This window comes from Manis pentadactyla, chromosome 1, assembly GCF_030020395.1.
Source record: "Manis pentadactyla isolate mManPen7 chromosome 1, mManPen7.hap1, whole genome shotgun sequence".
Lineage (NCBI taxonomy): Eukaryota > Metazoa > Chordata > Mammalia > Pholidota > Manidae > Manis > Manis pentadactyla.
This window is the reverse complement of record NC_080019.1, coordinates 132253258-132278508: the sequence shown is the minus strand read 5'-3', so window position 1 is coordinate 132278508 and position 25251 is coordinate 132253258. Positions and strand designations below refer to the sequence as shown.

The 25251-nt window shown below is 34.0% G+C and overlaps 1 protein-coding gene across 3 annotated transcripts in view; it reads left to right on the top strand.

Moving 5' to 3' along the window:
• The window catches only part of NCAM2 (neural cell adhesion molecule 2), a 504953-nt gene that overhangs the window by 328370 nt on the left and 151332 nt on the right, over nt 1-25251 (top strand). For all 3 annotated transcript variants that reach the window (XM_036881527.2, XM_057501625.1, XM_036881529.2), the window contains one exon: nt 20643-20760. In XM_036881527.2, coding sequence (XP_036737422.1) covers nt 20643-20760 — 118 coding nt within the window. The remainder of the gene's footprint in view (nt 1-20642; nt 20761-25251) is intronic.

Below are 25251 nucleotides of genomic sequence, written 5' to 3'. Positions count from 1 at the left end.
AAACTGCATGTGCTCATGGTGTGGGGGTTTGAGGTGGGCAAAGTGCCAGGCCCCCAGGAAACAAGCTTTTCAGTCTTTTAGGAGTGCAGAGTCTGGTGTTTAGGAATGCTATAGTCAGTGGAGGTTATGACCTTCAACACAAGAAAAAGACATGAAAAGTACATGAAATGAAGAATGGTTTTAAATACATATATGTGTATCTATACGTATATCTCTATCTACATCTACAAGCGCTCTAACCTTTTGTTAGTGTTGACTTAGCTGTCTTTGTGCTTTGTTTCCAAAAGAACTTAAGGGATGTATGTATTTTGTCATGGGAAAGCCCTTGTGTTCAGTATTTGCTCCTAATAATGGGAATTATAATACTAGTTAATGTATGTAAAGTTTTTTAAAAAGTGCTAAGCTTATAGGAAGCATTATACAAATATTTACTATTTATGTTATATGTATGTATATGTAAAATACACATTTTTTATACTAAAACATTAACTCAGATCTGATATGAAAAAGGAAATGGCCTCTGGCCCATATAGCATGTTAACCCTTCATTATAAATTCTTTTATTGTAATCTCTGCTTTAGTACATTTATAACATGTTTTAATCTGTTTCCATACTAGATTATCTGTGTTTAAAATTATGACATTTACTTTGAAGGAAGGATTATTCAGGTATGAGTGTGCTCAGTTAACAAAGTTTAAATCTTCAACCCCATCATGGTCTGCATTCAAATTGGAATATTTAGGTCTGTATGTCTATAATCATTATTTCAGGGTTCATAAGGAGATAAACACTTGAATGTGTTCTTCTATGCCACTCAAATCAATCATGTAGGTAACGTCCTGTTCTGTCTGCATGACATTGACCCTTCCAAAAGCAAATCGTCCTCCTCCACACTGCACTTTCCTCTAACAAATTCAACTACAGATTGTAATCTAACCTCTTTTGCTTGAATACCACTTTATCTTGAGTTCTTCTAATTAGTCACATTTTCTCTTTATGGTCACAAACTCTCATATCTTAGAATTCCTGGAAGGGCTTTTCTTCAAAATAACAGTGTTCGCTAAATCAACCATCAATTTATTCCCCCTGTGAATGAAGCAGTCGGACCCTGTCAAGGGAATGCATTGACTAATGCCACCGGACATCTGTGCTTTTCTCTCACATTTTGCCTTCATTTCAGCCAGAAAAATCATTCTGCTCCAGTCTTATTGACTCATGCCTTGCTTACTGGCTCCTTTTAAATTTTGAGCTCTCTTTAAAAGTATCACCTTATTTTTTCTTTCTTATAAAACCTCTTGAAGATACTTTCAATAGTAAGTGTGAGAATGCAAAAAATAAAAATATAATAAAAGCAGTACCTTTATCCACATTGCCTTATCTTTCTGCAGTTACAAATTTTGACTCATTCTATGCCCTGCTCCTCAACTTATATTGCAAGTCCTCTTCTCTTAGTCACTACTGATTTTTATCCTAACTGATTTGGATTTCATCCTGGACCTTTCCATTCATCTCCTTACCCCTCACATATACTGAAGTCCTGATCCAGGGCTCCACTAAATTGTTTATTCACATTCAATACTGTATTGTCAAATCCTGGTTCTGGAAGAAGCTCTGCTCTTTGCAAACTTTCCCCTCATATTCCCTTTCTTCCCTGTTTCTTTGAATGACTAGTTGAAAGATATTCTTGCTAGGTTCCTCTGTGATACCAGCAATACTAAACATTAAGAATCTTTCTTTTTTTCTCTCTTAACTCCTTCTATGACTTTCTTAATATATTTCTGAAAACCTGTGAATAGTTTTTCATGAATATCTATTTCTCCTTTCTTTAAGAGATTGTATAGCACTTCTCATTGCCAAGTGGATTTTGATGCTTCCACTGGGAGGATTATTCATCCCCACTCAGTTGATTATGTGACTTTCTCTGACCAATAGCATGTAAGCAAACATAATATCTTCTATGGCTGAAATCAGTCTTCTAGAAGAATCACTTATTTCTTCTTTTGCTCTTTCCATCTGCCATGAAACTAGCATGATCCAAATAGAGATTCTCCTTCACCTTGGACACCATGATAAAGACATGTGGAGCAGAGGCACTGCTGATCTGCAGGTGCAGACATGTAACATAAAAAGTAAAGTACATTTTTTAAACCCTGAGATTTTACAGTCATTTGTTATCACAGAAAAACAAACAAAAGAAATGCCTGTAACTATTTCCTACTTAAGCAATTTAAACACTGTCTGATCTAGGAGTACTTCTGAAAGTGCTTCCCTGAGTGTGTCTCAGACATTTTATAATCTCATTTTTCCCTGAAGGTGACCATTTCTTGTGAATTTTTGATCACCTTGTCAACATATTGGAAATTCAACTGAAGTTTTTTGACTATAGTTTCAATATTAATTTATATTGCATATGTACATTTATTCAACTTGTATAGGGAAAGTCCTGGCTATATGTTTTACCCTATGTCATGCTCAGAATACTAACAAGCCTAATACAGCATCATTTCCCTCAAGGCACTTAGAGTTTTATCTCAGTAACTTAAAATAATCAACTTTACTAACTCCCTTATTGTTTATAGGACAGCTGGATACAAAAGCATATGGTAGGTGCAATATTCATAGATACAGACTGTTTTATAATAAGAAGTTGTCATGTAGCTCAAGAGGAGACTTAGCTGGTATTTGGGATGAAATCTACTGATGACAAGGAATTATTTCATAGAATAAAGAAAGGGGAAATATATTGCAGACAGAGAACAGCAGCTGCAAAAGCAGAGAGTGTAGGATGTGAAAAAGGATCCAATAATTCAACTATTACTGGAATATAATATCCGGAGGAATGAGTGATGATGATGTTAGGTGGAGATGCACCTGGAAAGCAGGAAAGCAGGTGGGGCCCAATCATGGAGGCCTACGGAGTCTTCTGTGAGACAAAGATGAGCTGACACTGAAGAGCAGAGAAACTATAGAGAGCAGGGAAATAGCTAGAAAGATGGAGGCAGGGAGAGGAAATGAGTTCAAGTAATAGATAATTAGGGCCTGTTCTAAAAGACAAAGAAATGAAACAGAAGGTCTATAATTAGATATTATTTGAAGCAAAACTTTATTGTTATACATGTGTCACAGAGGCAAACACAATCAAGGGTAGTTTGAAGATTTGTAATGTGGGTTCTAGGCTTCCAGTATAGTAAATACAAACAAAAGTCGTCATAAGGTGTGAACTGAAATATATCTGCTGAATTTGGCAATTATGAGTTTACAAGAGATATTAGGGTTAACAATATCGTTTGAGTAGCCTGGACAAAATTCAGACTGTAATGACTTGAAGAATAAATGTACATGTCCATTCATTGATGAATAAATGTACTGAAGGCACAACACCTGTTCCCTCATCTTGTTGGAATCAACTATTAAATGGGAAACTTTACCAAGCTGAGTTGAAGACCAGAGGAAGTGGTTGGAATTTTAGAACATTTGTAAAGAAAATTTACTTCAAACATAAGGATATCTTTTATGCTGAATCTGAAGGAAATGAGTTATAAATGATTGAGTAGTGAATGTGCCTAAATTCACAGATATGGCTGGTTGATAATTGCAGAGAAATTTTGCCACATGACTTCAATATTCTATTTCTAATAACCTGACTTCACTCCTCTAGCAAGCATTAATGTGCTCTCCATATTGCTCAAATACTGTTCCACATTTTTGTGTGTTTATACCTGCTCTTTACTGGATCTTCAAGAAAGCTTTTCAACATGCCTAAAAATTTTCTTTTCACTAATCTCCCATTGGCTCCCTTCCTCTTGTTATTATACCTTATTGTATTATTAGATATTTGCTGAACTGTCTGGCCATGTTTTTTGTAAATCCCTGGATTCTTTTTAAGGGCTCATTATACTACACACACACATACACACACACATTTACAAAGAAACACACAAAACATGGGTACATTCTCTAAAAGAGGGTCAAAACAGTTTCTCTTGATTCAACCCTTGCTCATCATCCCACCATAAAGTTTCTAGCCCTCAAACAGAATGTTCTCCAGAACTCCTAAAAAAATGTTCATATAGATGAAAGACCTAGAAATAACTTTAAAATTTAAAATATAGCTAATGGAGAGTTATTCTTATGTGTTCTTTTAAGTTATAATGATTCATTATATTTGGAATCTTTTGTAAATTTGTGAAGAATGATCCATTAATCAATTGCCAGTTCAAACTTGGGATATGGGGGCAGGAATAATCAAGAGCAAATGAAAAACACCACATAGTAAAATTTTAGAGTAATTGTGTGTTTTTTAGTCTTCCTTTGAATATTCAAATCAACAGTAAATGACAATGGTCAGAGATATCTGTGCAAATAGGTATCTGAATGTATTGTTCACTTTGTTACTGCAGTGACCTTCAGGCGGTGTTTTTGTATTCCTAACTGTTTCTCGCCATCTCTTCAGGTTATTTTTTTTTTTAATTAAAAAAAGTGAAGTCAGAATTTGTCTCCATAAATTTTATACAATGTTATATGATATAAAGCATATATAAACATATAAAAGACAGTGAAATAGCCTCTTATATATAAAAAGTATAGTTGAATCAATCATTCAGAGATTTTAAGTCAGTTTAATAATGGCAAATCATGAGGGAATTTGTAATTTTTAACAATAAGATTCAATGTATAATTCACTGAAGTATCATTAAGTAAGCATTTGTCAAAACCAGAAATTTTCTAATTTTACTAAATATATTCTCCCTAATGACCCCTTAAAATTCAAAGATTAGCAGTCTGAGAATACAAAGAAAAAATAATATTTTTTCTCCTTAACTCTTATCCAGCCATTATTTTAAAAATTTCCATAATATTGAAAATTCAGTAGATAGATAGATAGATAGATAAAGAGATGATAGATAATGGATAGATTACCTACAAATATCTAGGCAAACCTTTTTGCCTTCTTCCTCAACATAAATAATGGGTATAGTTAATATACTTTTTAGGTATACCTTTTTATAGTAGGTAATAGAGTTATTACCTTTCCTTCAATCTGTGTTTCTTTTTCGCTCAGAATTCCTAGGTACACTTAAAGTAGCCTGTTTGTCTTGCCACTGCGTTCAACCCTGGGCAAGATCACTATGGATTCAGTGAGACCAAGGAATGACAATGGAACATTCTTGGGGTAAAAAGGTTTATTACCCTAGCTTTGTTCTCCCAGCAATAGGTCAGGCACTAGAATTCCATCTGCATCCAGCAGTCTGCAGGTCTGTAATCCTCCTCCGTCTCTGCCTCCACCCAGAGCACTGGGCAGAGCCCTTTATATAGTGACTCAGTCAATAATAGCTCATTGCCTACGGGTGTGAAAGTAGTAGCCTAGCAGGCCAGTTACCTCATCAAGTAGTTTAGGTTCAGTGAGGATCCTGGCCATAAGAACCCCAACTTCCCTACACTCCAGCCCTCCAGGATTCTTGCCTCACAGTCTTCACACTTTCTATCTTCTCCAATGGTTCCTGTGAGAAAAAGCTGGAGTATTGTAACCAGATTCCAAACAGCAACAGAGGATAACAACAACATAGAGATAATAACAAAAATTAGGATATAACAAAATTTTGATACAGGTAACAAAAATTACAATAATCTTTAAGCTTGAGGAGGTTATTACGGCTATATTCAAAACCAGTTCTACTCAGATGAGTTCATGCCTTACGCTTAGCAGTGGCACTCATCAGGAGCTCCAAGCACCATAGCAGTAGCAGTTTTTGCTAGGGTGTGTGCCCAATCCACAATAGACCTTAGGGGCAATAAGACACATGTTTTCATGACACCAACATAAGCAAATCTTGTCCATCAGGTAGGAAGCATGCAAGAGAGTGGTCCTATGATAGGACTGTAGCAGGAAGGGGGTCCCATCCAGGTCTAGTATACAGTACCTTCATTCCTCTCCCCATGGGGGTTTCTGAGGGGGTCTATATATAGTACTACTGGAAGTGCATGCACTGTCCTTAATAATAAAACACAACTTCCCAGTAAGATGCTCCTACCTTATGGCCATTTAGGATATATTACTGTGATCTTTGGGAACCACTCTGCTGTTACTCCAGGTATACTCAGAAGACCAGCTTCCAGGTCTTTTCCCCAAGGTGCCAGGAGGGCCAGCCATCATTGGTCCATGTGTCAAAATGTCCAAGGCCATGTCCACTCAGTGGAGTCTCCAGGGTTTAGTGCAGTTGGAGCTGGGAAGAAGATATTATTCTGGTGGCCAAACCTGAGTTTCAACGATTCCTCCTTAATTTCTGGGGCCAACACTACTACATCCTTCACCTAACCCATGGCACTTTGTGGCCCACACTGTCGTGCTGCCTATTCCCAGGCAGCTCCTTCTTGGGCTACCATTACATCCTTTCCCATTTCCACAGCACCTCGTAGTGATGCATTTCAGTCATCAACAAATTTTTTTCCCTCCTCTACAGCACCTCCCAGCAACATCATATCATTTTTTAACAAACTTTTTACTTCCTCCACATCAACTCACAGCTGTCGTTCTTGTGTTGCCTCCTCTTGTATCAATGCCATTTCATTCGTCAATGAATCCACAGCAGTTTTCAGCTCACATTATCAAGCTGTCATTTTTGTATCTCAGGAACATGTTCTTTTCATCTGTAGACTTTTTTTTAATACTGTGAGAAACAGCCAACCCAAGGTCCCCACTGCCTATGGGCACTCTGTTTCTCAAAGGAACTCCTTATTATACCAAGGGCCACCTCCACTGCCTCAGGTGTCACCTCCCCCTGCCTCCAGTCCTGGCGTGGGGCTCAGCCCTCTAAGAGGCAAGCCACTTCAGATCACATGCCCATTGTGGGACACTCAACTGTCTCCCCATTCAGGGAGGCATCCTGCTGAAGCACCCTATTCTGTTCTTGCTTCCTAAGCTATCCTGTAGTGCAGCACATTTTAAGAACAGAACTTACAAATGATTTAGACATTAATTGTTCAAAGTGATTTAGATATTAATTGTTCTTAACCATAGGGCAGCCTATTCTGTTCTTTGGTCAACAGTGAATCCTGCCTATGTCACCAGTTGTCTTTCCAATGGGTTTCAGTCCTGAGCAAGTTTACTATGGATTCAGTGAGACTGAAGTATGACTGGAATGTTCTTGGGGCAAAAGGATTTATTACCTGGCTTTGTTCTCCTGGTGATTGGTCAAGTACTAGAAGTACGTCTGCATCCAACATTCTGCAGATTTGTAATCCTCCTTCATCTGTGCCTCCACCCACAGCTCTGGGCAAAGGTCTTTATATAGAGTCAATAACAGTGTATTGCCCACACGTATGTAGTGAGCAAGTTATTGTTTGAATCAGATCCCTGCTCTGAACTCACCTATCTCCTGTGTGGCAGTCTCCTGCTACATTGATGTAGGGATTGATCTTTATGTTTTTTCTCTAACATTTGGTTGATTAAGTACAGAAGTGAATCCTATCATTTGTGAAAACAATAGACATTATAACAATAAAAACTTAAAGAAATATATAGGGGACCACAAGATACTGCAATAATGCAAATGTTTTACATTTCATAGGCTCAATCAGTAAAGTAAAATACCATTAAGGAACTACCTGACATTAAGGAGATCAATAAGGTTAAGAACAATTAATATCTAAATCACTTTGAACAATTAATGTCTAAATCATTTGTAAGTTCTGTTCTTAAAATGTGCTGCACTACAGGATAGCTTAGGAAGCAATGTCAGTATTTTATTCACACCACAAGCTACTTATGACCTGTATTTCTTGTCTTCACTTTTTTATTTTTTTGACATCATATCCTATGGCTTTTAATTAAAGTGTGGGTAACCAGACCATGCATATTTTTAATAGTGAAAATAGTTAAAAAGAAGAGAGAATTCAACTTAAGTCAGGTACTATGGAAAAATGGAATTTCCTATGGCCAGGATCCTCACCTGACCCTAAACTACTTGATGATGTAACTGACCTACTGCTGGGCTAAGACTTCCACACCCATAGGCAATAAGCTATTATTGACTGAATCACTATATGAAAAACTCTGCCCCGTGGTGGGCAGAGCTGGGTGAGGCAGAAATGGAGGTGGATTACAGACCTGCAGATGGGCAGATGCGGACATGATCCTAGTGCTCAACCTACCACCGTTGAGAATAAAGCCATGTATGAATCCTTTTACACCAAGAATGTTCTTTTTTCACTTCTCAGTCTCACTGAATCCATAGGCAGAAACCCTCAGGCAAGACAGGTACAAATTAAATACACCCAGCTTTACAAACTAGTAAACCTAGTTTCTCTACTATATTTTGAAATACAGTATGTTTTTTTTCCTTCATGGAAGAACACTTAATTTTACTAGGATGAATGAGTATATAATAACTATCTAAAACATGGTTCACTGTTCACTCTTTTTCAACAGACCAATATGTTTGTTTTATAAGACTTAATTTTTTCTTTATCTGCCTTACATATGATTTCCTCTCCTTGAGGTCTCAAGATATTGATATAAAGATCAATGCCATAGGTTCATCTCTATAACATTTTCCCAAGTTCAGGTATTTGAAAGAACTCACCAGATTCCACATATTATACTCATGTAAGGGCTTACAGGAAGAAGAAAATACAGAAGGCATCAGGCAGGCCTTCAAGAGACAATCCCATGTGACAGATTTTCAAGGATAGTATTTGCACACTTGAGCTACCAAGATCTGAGTGAGAGTTCTCAAAGAAGCACTCAGTGAGCTCCCTGAAGTAATTAAAGCAGGTGTCACAAATTGGTTAGTCCAGGTGCAAACTCTCAGTGCAGAAAATGCTTTGGGGATTGCTAGGGAAATCCCTGGTCCATCAAAAACTTCAAAGCCTTTTTTCTTTACCAAAAGTCAAACAACAGATATCAGTGTATTCCCTGAAATATTTCACAGCTTTTCCTGCTGAGCTATAAATGAACTGCATCTCTGCAGTCCATCTGTGGACCTTCTATACCAATTAGAAATTATCCATTTATGTATGACATTATCTCACAGACTAGACCATTTGTGCTTCTAGAACAAAGGTAATATTTATAGCATGAAGGAATATCTAGAGACTTGGATGTAGAAAGCACTCAGCAACTTTTGGAATACTTTATTCAGTTCTTACTTTTTACAGAAGTGTCGTCTTTAACTTTTCTCAGAAATGTTATGAAGAGTTTTGTTTAGAGCCCTAACAAATCTTTTGTCAGATTTGTCACTAAATATTTTATATGCTTTGGTGCTACTGTAAACCACACTATTAATTTTCATTTCTAACTTTTGTGCTTATATATATGCATACATATTTGTTTACATACACAAATTTTGTACACTTTTGTTGTATTCTAAAATATTATTAAATTCACTTATATTGTTAGGTTCCATAAGATACCCTTTATAGATAATCATGTCATCTGTGAATAGACAGTTTTACTTCCTCCTTTCTGATCTAGATGTCTTTTCCCTCCCTTCCCTTACTGTTCTGCTAGAACCTCCAGTACAGTGTTGATTTTGTGTAGGTTTCAGCCTATTGATAGTGTTGCTATGGGCTAGGAATAACTAAGGTGCTCTCACAGCCCCTATTACTTGGAGCAAGGCCCCCACAATATTTCTCCCACTGGGTCAGTGTTGTGGCTGTGCCAGACCTTGTTTTTTCACTCTTAGAGTTTGAGAGATCCTTATTTAAAAGCGCACTTTTGCCTTCCAAACAGACTCTTTAGTGATGTTTCTGTTCCAAATCATTTACATATTTTCTTACTGTTGAATTTAGACTGTCTTTATATATTTTAGATACAATTCCTTGTTCACATATGGGATCTGCAATTGTTTTTTCCACATTCTGTGGCCTATCTTTTTATTCTCTTAATGTAATTCAGAAAGCAAAGAATTTTAACTCTGATTTTTAAGTAGTCCAAGTATTCTTTCTTTCTTTTATGTCATGACTGAGACACAAAGAGTTTTCTCTCAAGTTTTCTTCTAAAAGTTTTATACTTTTATGTTTTAAATTTAGATCTTTGATCCATTTTTTTTTTTTATGAGAAGTGAGTTCCATCTTCAGGTTCATGTATTTGCCTATGTATATTCAATAGCTTAAAAACCATTGTTATAAGACTGTCCTTTCTTCAGTGGATTGCCTTTGCACATTGTAAAATAAATTTAAAAACTGGTTGTATTACAGGAATTATTTCTTGACTCTTTTTTGTGTTCCACTGATCTGTATGTCTATCATTGCATCATTATCATACTGCCCTAGTTACTGTAGCTTACACATACTTTAAAATTAAGTAGTATGATTTCTACAACAATTCTTTTACAAAAACATTTTGGAAATTCTAGTTTCTTCACCTTCTACTTAAACTTTAGAATTAGTCTGTCTGCTAAATAATATACTGCTGCAATTTTAATTACAATTATATAGAGCAATTTTGGAAAATTTGACACTTTCTTTCTATGTTGCGTCCGTAAGTTTATGATATGAACAGGGCATATCTCTCCACTTACCAAGGTATTTTTTCACTAACTTAATTAACTTTTTGTAGTGTTCAGTACTCAGATGCCATACATGAGTTTTGTTTGATTAACACCTAAGTATTGTATTTTTAAGGCTTCTGTCCATGTTTTATTTTTTTTAATTTACTTTAAATTGTTCATTCCAAGTCTGTATATAAAACTTGATTATTTTTGTGTGTTTTTTGTATCCTATGCCTGTATTGCATGCATTTATTAGTTCTAGCAGTATTTTTGTAGATTCTTGGATCTTCAGTGAAGATGACAATGCATCTGATAATTGAAACAAAGTTATTTCTTCTTTTCCAGTTGTCTGCTTTTTATTCTTATTTCTTGCTTAGTTGCATTGGCCTTCCAGCATGTTAAATAAGGGTGTCGAGTGAGGACTTCTTTACTTATTCCCAATCTTAGAAATAAAGTATTCATTCTCTGAATATTTCATGTTATCTGGAAGTTGTAAAATGTCTTTTATTAGGATAAGGAAATCTCCTTACATTCATAATTTTATGAGTGCTTTGATGTTGAATGCATTTTGACTTTTGTTGAATGCTTTTGTTGCACCCATTGATTTAATTGAATGATTTTTCTTAAGCTGTTAATAGTTGATCATACTAATTGATTTTTCAAGATTGTGCTAGCTTTCCATTCACAGGATAAAACTCACTTGATTGTGGTGTACTTTTTATATGTACATGTATTGCTAGGTTTTAATTTCTAAAATTTCATTGATGCTTTTGTATTTATTTAAATAAGGAATATTAGTTTGCAGTTTTCTTTCACTATACTTTCATTGACTTGGTTAAATTATTATAACTCTGGCCTCATAAAATGACTCAAGAAATAGTACTTCATCTTATTTTTTAAAAGGAGGTTGTGTAGTTATGGAATTATTTCTTTAAGTTTTTGGTAAAGTTTAACAGATAAAGCATCTAGGTCTAGAAATTTCCTTCTAACCACATTTTATATTTCTTTGATAGTTACAAGACTATTTGAATTACCTTTTTCATCTTGAATGAGTTTCAGTGATTTGTGTTTTTTTAAGGAACTGGTCCATTTTTTTAACATTATTGAATTTGTTTGCGTAGACTTGCCTGTACTATTTATTCCTTAAAATCCTTTTCCTGTATATGGAATCTGTAGTGAAATCCCTTTTTTTACTCCTGATTTTGGCAATCTGTGTCATCTCTCTTTTTTTCCTGGTGAGTCTTGCTAGAAATTTGTCATGTGACCTTTCAAACTATCTTCTGTTGAGATCTTTATATTCTCTATTTTTTTCTGTTTTTTTATTTCATTGGTATATGTTGTTCTTTGTATTATTTTTTCCTTCTGCTGGATATTGGTGTATTTTGCCTTTCTTTTTCTAGATTCTTAGCTTTGAAGCCACAAAGAGTAATTATGAATAGGTCTAGTTGTCCTCTGTGTCATTTTATGCTTTGTATATTTTGAAAGTTTTTTGTGACCTGAATTCATATGTATGATTATATCTTTATCATGAGTTGACTCTTTCATCATTATATAATGTCCCCCTTTATGTCATGTAACTTTTTTTCTCTGATACCTACTTTGTTTGATATTAGCATAGCCCCTCCAGCTTTCTTTTGATTAGTGTTGAATGGTATATAAATTTCGTTTTTTTCTTTTACTTTTAGCCCACATATATTATTACACTGCAAGTGGTTTTCTTATAGACAACATATAGTTGATGACTTACTTTTATCTCTTCTGACAGTGTATATGTTTTTCTTCATGAGATTAAACTATTTATACGTAATTTAGATCTGCAATTTTTGTCTTGATTTCTTTTCATTTTGTTCTCAGTTTTCCATTGTTATGTTTTCCCTCCCTGCCCTCTGGATTATGTGAATATTATTTAGTGTTCTATTTTATTTTGCCTATTATGTTTCTGGCTGTATCTGTTTTTATTTTCTTGATTACAATATACTTCTTTAACTTAAAATCAATATTTTTACCATTTGAATTGGAATGTCGAAACTGTAGCACCATACAGATCCATTATTACCCTGTCTTCTTTGTCTTAGTTTATTCTGTGTTGTATCTGCATTCATTGAAAACTCCAAAGACAATGTTAAGCCTTTTCATTTCAATCATTAAGCATGTTTTAAAGAACTGAAGAGGAGAATACTCTATTATATTTACCTAAGTATTTATTATTTCTCTTGTTCTTTCATCACCCCTGAAGTTTCCTCTGATAGAAATTTTCTTGTCTGAATTTCTCTATTATCTGAAGAAGTTCCTTTACCAATTCTCTTAGATCAGGTCTCCTGGCAGAAATTGTGTTAGTTGCTCTTCATCTGAAAGTCATGTCTTTATTTTACGTCATTTCTAAAGGTATTTTTGTTGAACATGGAACTTTATTTTGACACTTTGAAAATATTCTTTCATCTCCCTTTTTCCTCCATGGTTTCTGATAAGAAATGTACAGTTATTGGAATTATTGTTCTACAAGTAATGAATTTTTTTTGTGTTTGTATATCTTTGGTTTTTAGCAGTGTATAATGTTCCTGGATATGAACTTCTTTGGGTTTATTCTGTTTGGCATTCAAGACCACAGCTGGTTTTGAATCTGTAGTTTGATGTCTTTTGTCAATTTGGTGAGTTTTCAGATGCTGGCTTTATAGATACTAATACCCATGTATTTATAGATACAAATACAAATGCATATATTTGTACATACATTTTTATATTTTCTATTTTATAGTGTTTTTCCCCCATTTCTTCTTAGACTTGATGACATTTTGATATGTCTCACAGCTCCCTGAAGTGTTGCTTGTTTCCTTATCTTTAATCATTTTTCTTTCTGTTTTGAAGACTGCATAATTTCTGTTGTATATTTTTCAAGTTTAGAAAGTCTTTTCTCCATCATACCCATTCAGCATATCCAGGGCTGTTTTGGTTATTAAAACTTAGCTCTAATATTAAATTATTTATTTAAAAATTTACTGCATGTCTTTGCAGAGACTGTTTCCATTTCCATTTATTTCAAGATGGTTATCCCTTCCTCATGGAAAGTGTTTAAAAGACTTGCTATAGTTTTTAGATAATCCAAAATGAGTCAAGATGCCTTTGGCAGTTCTCAAACATAAGGCAAAAAACATTTAGATTCTATCCTGGATTTTGAAATTTATCTTTATGATACTTTGGGTTTTATTTCAGCACTGTGGAGGATGTTGATATTTTTTATTTTCACAATTGGTTTGTTTAAATTCAGGCCACATATTGTGACGAGCCTTTGTGGAGTGTGGATTCAAAACCACTTTCATTTTCAAAACCTTTGTAGTATTTTTTAGGTTCATCTTGTATGTGCACTAACAGTCATTCCAGGACCTCAGTTCAATTCCAAAATCTTGATATTGTTTAAGATCAGATCCACACATGCACAGCTCAGGGCTGAACTCAGGATTCATAAACAACTTGTTGTGGTTGTTTCCCTAACCTCTTCCTACTCTATGATCTCTCCCATACTTCCCTATTCCTTTGAGTCTCCAATTTTCAGTCCTATGGCCAGAAAACTGGGGTCTTATTTACCCCCTCATTACTACAAATGTGTCCTTAATAAGGACCAACTGATTGGAGGAAAGACGGGAGAAAGCAAAGAGAGGTTGCCTTTCCCTTTTGGGACCACAACTCTTCTGACTGATTCCCTCTCTTAAACCCTCTCTTAAGGACTTAGACACTTGCAGGCTCTCCACTACTTCCATGTCACTGCCAGGAGTTCTCTTTTCTGACCCCTGCACCTGAACTAGAAGCCTTCTCTGGACCTCTCTAAAGTCATGTTGATTCCCATCTTGGGATTTGAGCTCTCTTCAATTCAGGCCAAGGGGTTCTGATGAAAATAATGTATTCTCTCACAGATGGTCTTATAGTATTTCAAATTCTGATATTTTTCTAGTAGCAATATGCCTGCTACTATTTACATTTTAGAAACCTCAAACAGATCATCCATGCATTCTGTCCAAGTGTTATAGGCAAATTAAGTGACAGAGACAGGTTGCAGTAGGGTTGCTCCAATTTACTCAGAAGCAGAACTCTGTGTATTATTTTTAAACTTGTTGACATGTTTTGACCAAATTTTGTTTTCTTTTTTTAACTGGAGGGAATTAATGAATATATTAACTGAAATGATTTATAGCACCTCACTTTTGATTGATACGTGATTTATCAAACTAGTGTGACTCTGAACATTTAGCTCACACTTTAGGATAAGGTCAGGTTACTTATTGACTTTTAACAGTACTGTATTTAAAACCATACATATCTGAGTTATGTAAATGGGGCAAAATTATAGGGGAAAAAAGATGCTGCAACTCCTCTTTCTTTCCAACATCTATCACAGACCAGTATCATGTTGGTCTTAAACTTTTATTTTAAAAAACATGGTTAACAGCTTCCCTGAATTATGAACTATATGATCATTTTGTGATGTGTTTTTATATCTATTCAGATACTATAGTAAACCGACCAGTTTTTAATACTAAGATGACTTTTTCTCAACAGCACTTCCATCATCATCCATTCATTCCTGTTATATGAATGCATAGAAGAGGGCTCTTATCTACCAGTCCTTAGGTTTCCCTCTTTACAGCAGGCTGGGACCATTAACTCAAAACCTCAGTAGCAGCAAATGCAAAATTTACACATCCAATCGTTTTAAATACAAACCAAATACGCATATTTTTAAACATTTAAAATCAGTCAGCTTTCCACCCTGTGCAAAATACTTCTGTTAGCCGTGGATAAAACAGACTCTGGACCTGTACAAGGCTCCAAGCTGCTGATCGCTCAGCGTCCCCCCGCTGTGCTGCTAAGTGATATTATAAGCCTCCCTCTCAAATTCTCCTCTCCCTGCAGTTAGTTGCCTTCTCCCCTTCAGGGTGGGCTGCAGCTGCTCTCCAACACAGACACACTTGCTCTGGATCATTCCCCAGATGGTGTGAAAACTTGCCTTCTTAGGCAACCTTTTTAAGCACCTATGTGTTCTGCTGCCATCTTATCATTTTTCCCTTGATTTGTCCTGAAATCTTTCAACTCACCACACTCCTCAACAGATTCATTTCTCCAGAATTTCTCAAAAGTGCTAACTCTCTAGGAATATGTTCCTAAACCTTTTACATTTAGATTAATTTTAAACACTATGGCTTTTATTTTGAATTATTTTTTGGCCATTTAATAAGACTTCTCTTTAAATACTAATTTGAATTACCAAATTGTGTTCTACCTCATTTTGTGTCCCAGGTAATCCTACAACTTTTTTCCTTAGAAACCCTTTATTTGTAAAATTATTGAGGATCCCCCAAATATTTGTATATGTAAGTCATATCTATTCACATATATGTATAATTTATATATAATCTGCTGATCATATGGTTCATTATTTTGGAAGCTATTATTACATGCTTTCTGACATAAAAAAATTTTAAAGACTAACATGATTCTCATCTGTGATAAATAGTTAGAAAGAAAGAGGTTTTGCTGCCTCTTTTCTTCTTTCCCTTATAATTTTGCCCCATTATTTAACTTAGATATGTATGATTTTAAATACGCTACTCTCAAAAGTCAATGTCACATTAGATATTGAAAGTGAGTTTTAAAAGTATTTTATTAATTCATTTAGATTTAAAGATGTTTATTAATGTGTTGGAAATAATAAGCATATTAATCTAAATAAAATATTTATGAAAAATAATTGCATTTGGAAAAAATGTGAAAGAGTAGCTTCTTCCTTTTTAAATTTTTGGAAGTTAATCTATGTGTTAACAAAAGATAGGCAGATTTTCCATTTCTGTTGCCACATTCAATCTTCTATGAAATATTTTGAACCTGAGAAAATAACTCTCTTAGATAAGGAGGTTGTTGAACTTTTCCTCCATTAGCACACTGCATGTAGTATGTTACTTTTGCAGGAGTAATCCATCCTCACACAGATATGGGCTGGAAAAGGGAGGGCTTCATAGACCTTTTGAATGGATTGTGGGGACCTCTGGGCTCTTTGAAACATACTTTGAGGACTTCCGCTATAAAATATCATTAATTCATAAAATGTACTCTGAAAAAGCATAAAATGGCCATACTTAATGGTAAAATGACTCCTCAAGATGTTTAAAACTTTCAGATTTTTTTAAAACTTTGGCATATCAATTTTACTTCCAAATAATTAACTGTAGCATTGATTATAGTAGTTAAAGTTGGTAATAGATAAATATTTGGACATTCACAAGTGACTTAATACATGCCAAGTTTATCCACAGGGTAGAAGGCTGTGCAGTTTGAATAAGAATGAATAAGTTATTTACATAGTAACATGAATATATCCCTTACATGTGTTATAAATTTGAGAAAAGAAACATGTTACAGAAAAGCGTCTATTATATGAAAGGTGAAGAAAACATGAAAATTTGTTAATATTGCATAAAGAAATACAAATAATGAATACAGTAGTTAAGGAGGAAAGGAGTAAGGTCAAAAATTCTGTGTCTATATTTCTTTCTCTTTGTGAACCTATGAATAATGTTCTGTTTTAAAAGTCAGATTAAAAGAACATAAAAATCAGATTTTTTGGCAAAAACTTGGAAAACACAGAAAAACTTAATGATGTTAATATGACAAAGCTTCAGTTAACATTTTCTCATTGTTTTTATATTTGTCCACTAAAGACAATATTTATTTGCCTAAATTTCTAAATTGCTTTTCATATTAATTGTAGTTCACTAAGAATGGAATTTGAGATGCCAATGGAAACTTTTCCCTTGGATTTTTTTTTAAACAATGTAATGAGCCAATTGATCCTCACTGTCTTGTAATCTGATGCTATCAAGGTAAATGAAATGGAAAGGACCATGTTTTAGTTAGGTCACTGAAAGAACTGAGGAAAGAAACTAAACTACTTTCCAGATACACTGAGAATAACAATGTAAAGTGTTAAATCTACAATGTATTAATGTTAGCCTGGTCCATCTATTATCTTGCCCAGGGACTAAGACAGTTCATATGACTTTTCTTTGTTTTTTTGATTGAAGTAAAATACACATAATATAAATTTTACCATCTTAATCATTTTTAAGCATACAGTTAGGTGTTACTAAATGCATTCATAATGTTGTACAATATTTATCACCATTCATCTCCATAACCCTTTGCATCTTGCAAAACCAGGGCTCTATACCCATTTAACAATAACTCCCTATTCTCTCCCACTAGCTGCTAGCAACCACCATTCTACTTTCTGTCTCTAATTTTGACTACTCTTAAGTACATAATATGGAAATCATAGAGTATTTGTCTTTCTGTGATTATTTCATTTCATTATCCTAATGTCCTCAAGGTTCATTGATTTTGTAATATATGTTAGAATTTCCTTTCATCTTAAATCTGAATAATATTCCATTGTATCCATATTTTGCTTATTCATTCCTTCTTCAGTGGACATTTGGGTTGCTTTTACTTTTTAAATATTGTGAATGATGCTGCTATGAACATGAATCTATAAATATCTCTCTGAGGCCTTGCTTGCAGTTTACCTTCCATGCCTTCCCCTGGAAGCTACAAGTTTTCAGTGGAGAGTTCCAAGACAGTTACATGATGCCTGGTGCATTCCACCCTGCCTTCTTCCCCAAATCCTCCCAGAGGTTAATTTCTAAAATCACAAAGCCTTTGAAGTGAAAACAAAGGTAAACAAGGCAGGACTGAGTATTAAATTTAGCAACCCTCTATTAGATAGAGGATTTACCTGTGAATTTGTTTGATAATATATATTTCGGCCATATCTGAATATTCAGTGAGTTACAAAGAGTAGCTTTCTTCACAATGGTAAAAGAGGATTTATTATTCTTACCATGAATGAATTTAGAGAGATTATTGGTGTGGGCTAATCTGAACCACACTAGTATTCCATCCTTAGTACCATGTTCTTCATCAGAGAAATATTTGAGGGGAAAAGGGTGGAAGAAGATCATAAGACACAGAGACATGTGGAATTGCTTGATGTCCTTGTTGATGAAAGGGCATTAAGCTGTCAAATTAGTGTATCTTTGGTCTCTCAAAAGCCAATGATGGGAATTATAGCATGAAGGTGGACCAAAGTCTCCGTATAGGTGAGAATTATGGAGCAACTTCCCTACACATAGTCATGTTTCTTCAAGATAAAAAAATGAAAACAAACAATGAAAAAGCATTGGCTGCTTAACACATACAAATATAAATCTTTGTAAAGTTATTAAAAGTTGACGTTTCAAATATAATTAAATGTAAAAAAAAATATTTTTGAAAAGTTAAAATAAAGTAGGTGTGGGTCTTATGAAATAAATAAATCTGGATGAAATTTATTTGTAATCCCTTAAAAAATTTTTAAATCCAAATAGTGATTTCAGAAACAATGAGGTTATATATGTAAAAATGCTCTGTAGACTGTAACAGCAGCGGATGAACTCCCTGAATATGTTGGCCTCTGAACTAGTGAACACCTCTGCAGATTTTGATGCTACTATTTTTCAGAATTCTTCTGGAATTACTCTTCAAAATGCTAGGTATAAATACAATATCAATATTGTTTTGCTACTCAGTGCTGTAATTAACACATTTCATTAGCAGAGTCAGTGTATCAAAAATCATGAAGATTTGTCAGTTCTTAGAGATCATCCAGAATATGTTGTTTCCTTAAAAGAAAAATAATTATGATAAAGAAGAAATAACTTTTTTATGTTAATAATAGTAACAGGATAAGAACTGGAGCATACGATTTTCCATTTGAAAGTGCTTCTATTTACACAGATATTTTATATAGAAAGAATTTCTATTAATGAATTCATTTTTATTATAATGTTCTAATTAATTATGAATCCTTATTGTAATAAAATAGCCATAGTGTTCTTGCAAATCCATTTAAAATAACTAAAGGTAAAGCAATACATTTTGATTAAATGTTCTTTTCCATAATTACAAGAGAAAGAAAATGATACAGAAAGACAAATTTATATGTACTTAAAATGCACAGTTAATATCTGAAAAAAAGCCCATCCTGTTGTAATATTAGTAATAATTAGTTACGTTAGAGAGAGCATGGCAGATCAGGCCCCTTATATCTAAATTAATAAAGTCAGAAACTTGATTTATTGTGCTTAATTGCTAAGATGTGTATCAATTGCTATTCCCAACATCAATGGGAATAATGCAGCCTCAATACTGACCTGAATGTTACTATAGAGATATTAACTTATAATCACACTTCTAAATGCCTGTCTGGTCATGTTGTTTAGAATGTGAAAAACAAATCTATTAATATAATAAATGTTAAGAAAGTCATTTTGTCATATTCAATTGCAAATCATAAAAGTGTGCATGAAATAAAAATCTGTGCTATATTTGGAAATTTAGCGTCTTTATGGATGTTATTGATTTATTCATTGCAGACAGAGCATTTCAGTAACAATTTCAACATGTCCAAAATGTGCAGGATATACAGTTGTTGCAATGTAATTAATTAGAAATTGGATAATCTTAATTTTAAAATTGAATTGTTTATGAAAATCTTTTTCATAGTCTCCATGACATGAGCATTTTCTCTTCATAAAATGTTATATAGTTGTTTGAAGAAATTAAATGCAGTTAATCAGAAAGAACAATATGGTTTGACACCTAATTTGAAAGTCCTGTCTTGAAACAGTGAATGATTACTTATAGAATTACATATACCAGTGAGAACCTAAATAGGAAATTTATGCTCCAAGTAGATCTCAGTATCGATGTAAGTTTGGGTGGTATTGTCTGTCTTTAGAAATATTTTAGGAATATTTCATTAAAGTATATATATGTGTGTGTGTGTGTGTGTGTGTCTGTGTACTAAAATGTCTAGTTTATTGTTTAGTTTGGTTTAATAGAGTAAAAATATTAGAATAGGATTAGAACAAATTATCTAATTATTGTCCATTAGATGGCAGATCAGTGAGCTGAAAGTCATTTTAATGTGCAGCCAAGTCAGTCCTGTTGATGTAACTATACAATCAAACTACCAAGTTTTAAAGTTTAGCAGTGGTGAAAAAGTCCTAGTAGTGTTAGTGCTATGTTTTTCATCTCTATTTAATCTATATTCATCTCTTTTTCAGTGCCGCCAGCAATTACAATGCCTCAGAAATCCTTTAACGCCACAGCAGAGAGAGGAGAAGAGATGACATTATCATGCAGGGCCTCAGGCTCTCCTGAGCCGACCATCTCCTGGTACAGGTAGGCTATCCATCCACATCCCCTGCCTTGTGTCTATATCAAATTCAGAGAAAAGTATTTGCAATCTTACCACTTTGTCAAAAAGAAAAGCATTATTTTTTAATTTGATTCAAAAGTAATTATGCTTTTGTGTTCAGTTAAATTGATTACATTAAATTGTTAAAGAGATCAGAGTAATTTAACCCAAGCGAAGGCTGTGACCATACGCCTGGGCATTCTGTCTATAAGGCATGTTTCTGGCCAAAATGGGCCCAGGAGCCCTTTAACTGATGCAACCATTTCATTGCTATTACTAGAGAGTATCTAGAAATAGAATTCCTAGTGTTAATGGCACCTCTGTTGTATGTGTACAATACCATATTGCATTACAATGCAATTGTATGTTTTATTTGTGTACCATATTACTCAAGAAAAAGCTAATTTTGTAAAATAAAATTTCCATAAATTTAATGTCATTCTTCAGAGTTTTCTTAATCAAATTAATAAATACTCTTTTCTATGTCCATTCTTTTACAATTCACTTTTATGTTATTTTAGAATTTATAAATGTTACCTACCTCAAACTACTTTTTAAAATAGTTTTGTTACTCAAAACTATTTTTTTCACTACTTTCTGAGCATTTACTGATACTCTTCAAGTTCCAAACCATTTAATAAAGCAGGTTCTGATTTACATTTCCCAGAGAGTTAGTGATGTTAAACATATTCATGTGCCTTTTGGCAATCTGTATGTCTTCTTTGTGAAAATGTCTGTGTCAATACTCTGTGCATTATTTGATCAGAATGTTTTTTGTTGTTGTTTTGTGTTTTGTGTTGTTTGCTTTTGTGGTTGAGTTGAATTCTTTATAAATATTAGATATTAACCCTAATTAGATATGTGATTTGCAGATATTTTTTGCCCAGAAATGTCTTGCCCTTTACATTTTGTCATTAGTTTTTTGCCATGCAAAAGCTTTTTACTTTGATGTAATCCCATTTATTTTTGCTTATGTTGCCTTTGCTTTTGGAGTCAGATTCAAAAATTCAACACCAAACCAATGTCAACTAGCTTACCACTTATTTTCTTCTAGGAGTTTGATGGTTTCATGTCTTACATTCACATCTTTAAACAAGATTTTGAGATGGTTTTTGTGCATGGTATAAGATAATGGTCTAGGTGCACTCATTTGCATGTAGATGTATAGTTTTCTTAACACCATTTATTGAAGAGACTGCCCTTCTCCATTGTATATTCTAGGTTCCTTTCTTGTATATTGATCTTATATATGTGGGTTTATATCTGGTCTTTTTATTCGGTTCCATTGATCTCTCTGTTTGTTTTTATGACAATACCATATGGTTTTGATTACTGAAGCTTTCCACTACAGTTTGAAATCAGGGCTCATGATACATCCAACTCTGTTCTTCTTTCTCAAGATTGCTTTGGCTATTTGGAGTCTTTTGTGGTTCCACACAAATTTTAGAATTATTTGTTCTACCTAGTTTTGTGAAAATGACATTGGGATTTTGATAGGAATTGCATTGAATTGATTTGCAGTTGATAATATGGCCCCAAATTGATTGGCTTTGAGTTATATTTTCTTTGGGTAGATTTGATTTGGGCTGTTAATTGCTTTGGGAATTTTAACAATATTCTTCCAGTCAATGAGCATGGAATAGCTTCCATTTCTTTATGTCTTCTTCAATGTATTTCTTCAATGTCTTAGGGTTTTCAGTGTACAGGTCTTCCACCTCCTTGGTTAAATTTACCCTAGGTATGTTGTTCTTTTTGATGCAATTGTAAATGTGATTGTTTTCTTAATTTTTCTTTCTATCAGTTCATTGTTAGTGCATGGAAATACATTTCTGTATATTGGTTTTGTATCTTGAAACTTTACTGAATTAATTTATTGGTTCTAATTGTTTTTGGTGGAGTCTTTAGGGCTTTCTGTATAAAGAATCATGGGAAATAATGACAGTTTTACTTTTTCTTACCAATGTGAGTGTCTCTTATTTTTTTTTCTTGCCTAATTTCTGTGGCTCAGACTTCCAACACTCTGTTGAACAAAAATGGTAAGAATGGACATGCTTGTCTTGTTCCTGATGTCAGAGGAAAAGTTTTCAGCTTGTATGATGCTAGCTGTGGGATTGTCACATAGGGCCTTTGTAATGTTGATATACTTTCCCTCTATACCCAATTTGATGAGATTTTTAATCATGAAGGGATGTTGTTTTTTGTCAGATAATTCTATTGAGTTCATATGATTTTTTTTAACTTTTATTAGTATTAATGTGGTGCATCACATTGATTGATTTGTGCCAGTTGAACCTGTAAGATAAATTTTAGCTGAAATAAGCAGGCAAAGAGAGGCAACAAAGGGCCAGGTAGTTTATTTGAGTGCAACTCCCGGGTGATGTTCCGTGGTCTGGGTATTACAGGCCAGGGAAGTCACACACGGTCAGGGAGGTGGGGCCTTATAAGGGATTAGGAGAGGGAGGAGTGGGCAAGCTATCCTAGGGGGTGTGGAGAGGTATGATTGGCTAAAGGTGACATAATAGACAACTAGAAACTTTTTTTCCTTCCAAGAGGGAGGAGGCTGACATCCGGGTCTTAGTTGGCTCATCAGAAGGATGGAATTCAGAAGAGCTGTCCCCTTTCCATATAAGGCATGGACCTTGGGGTCTGGTCTGTTCTCCCCCTATGGCATCTCTCTGTTCTGTTTGCATGTCCTTGTTTTTCCTTCCTCCAGCCTAAAAGAACCCTCCTTGCATTCCTAGAATAAATCCCATTTGATCATAGTATATAATCCTTTTAATGTATTGTTGAACTTGGTTTGCTAATATTTTGTTGAGGGTTTTAACATTTATGTCCATCAAGGATAGTGGCCTGTCATATTCTTTCTTCATCTTGTATGTGTCTGATTTTATCAGGTAATGTGAGCCTCATAAAATTAATTTGGGAGCATTCCATCCTCTTAAGTTTTTGGATGAATTTGAGAGGGAAAGATATTAAATCTTCTTTGAATGTTCAGAATTTGAAGTAAAATTGACTTCACCAGTGAATTATACAGGATAGTCATCTGGTTCTGAACTTTAGATTTTTGGGATCTTTTTTATTACTAATTCAATCTCCTTACTAGTAATTAATTATTCACATTTTCTATTCCCTTTTGTTACAATCTTGGATGATTGTATGTTTCTAGGAATTTACCCATTCCTTCTGGGTTTTACAATTTGTTGACATATAATTGTTCACAGTAGTCTTTCATAATCCTTTGTATTTCAGTGTCACCAGTTGTAACTTCTCTTTCAGTCTTGATTCTATCTATTTGAGCCCTCTATCTTTTTTCTTTGCTGAAAGTTTGTCAATTTTGTTCATACTTTCAAAGAACCAGGCCTTAGTTTCATTAGTCTTTTCCTTTTTTTGTTGTTGTTTCTATTTCATTTATTTCTGCTTTGATCTTATTTCTTCCCTTCTGCTAATTTTGGGCTTCATATTATCTTTTTCTAGTTCCTTCAGGTGTAAAGTTAGATTGTTTATTTGAGATTTTCCTTGTTTTTTGTAAATCTGTATTGCTACAAACTTCCCTTGCTCAGAACTATTTTTGATGCATCCCCTAGATTTTGGAATACTGCATTTCCATTTTCATTTGTTTCAAGAAATTTTTTTCAATTTTCCATTTGAGTTCTTCATTGATCCATTAGCCATTCAGTAGCATTTTGTTTAATCTCTACATATTTGTGAGTTTTTTGTTTCTTCCTGCTACTGATTTCTAGTTTCAGTACATTGTTGTCAGAAAAGATATGATTTGATTTCACACAGAAAGTATGATATGATTTCAATGTTCTTAAATTTGTTGGGACTTGTTGTGACCCTATGTGACCTATTCTGGAGAATATTTGATGTGCACTTGTGAAGAATGTGTATTCTGCTGCAGTTGGATGGATTGTTCTGTATATATCTATATATGTCCATCTGGTGTAATATGTTGTTTAAGGCTGATGTTTCTATATTGATTTTCTGCCTAAATGATCTATCCATTGGTGTAAGTAGGGTATTAAAGTCCCTTAATGTTATTGTATTGCTGTCAGTTTCTTCCTTTAGGTGTGTTAATATTTGCTTTCTATATTTAGATTCTCCTATGTTGGTTACATAAATATTTACAAATATTATATCATCTTGTTGGAATGAACTTTTGCCATTATATAATGCATTCCTTTGACTTTTATTACAGTCTTTGTTTCAAAGTATGTTTTTTCTGATAAAAGTATAGCTACAACAGCTTTCTTTTTGTTTTCATTTGCATGGAATAGCCTTTTCCATCCCTTTCAGTCTGTGTGTATCCTTATATCTGAAAATATTTTCTTACAGGCAAAATATAGATGGGTCTTGTTTTCTTATCCTTTTAGCCACTTTATTATGTCTTTTGATTAAATAATTTTGTCCCATTTACATTTAAGTTTTATTTACAGGTATGTACTTATTGCCATTCTGTTCATTGTTATCTGGGT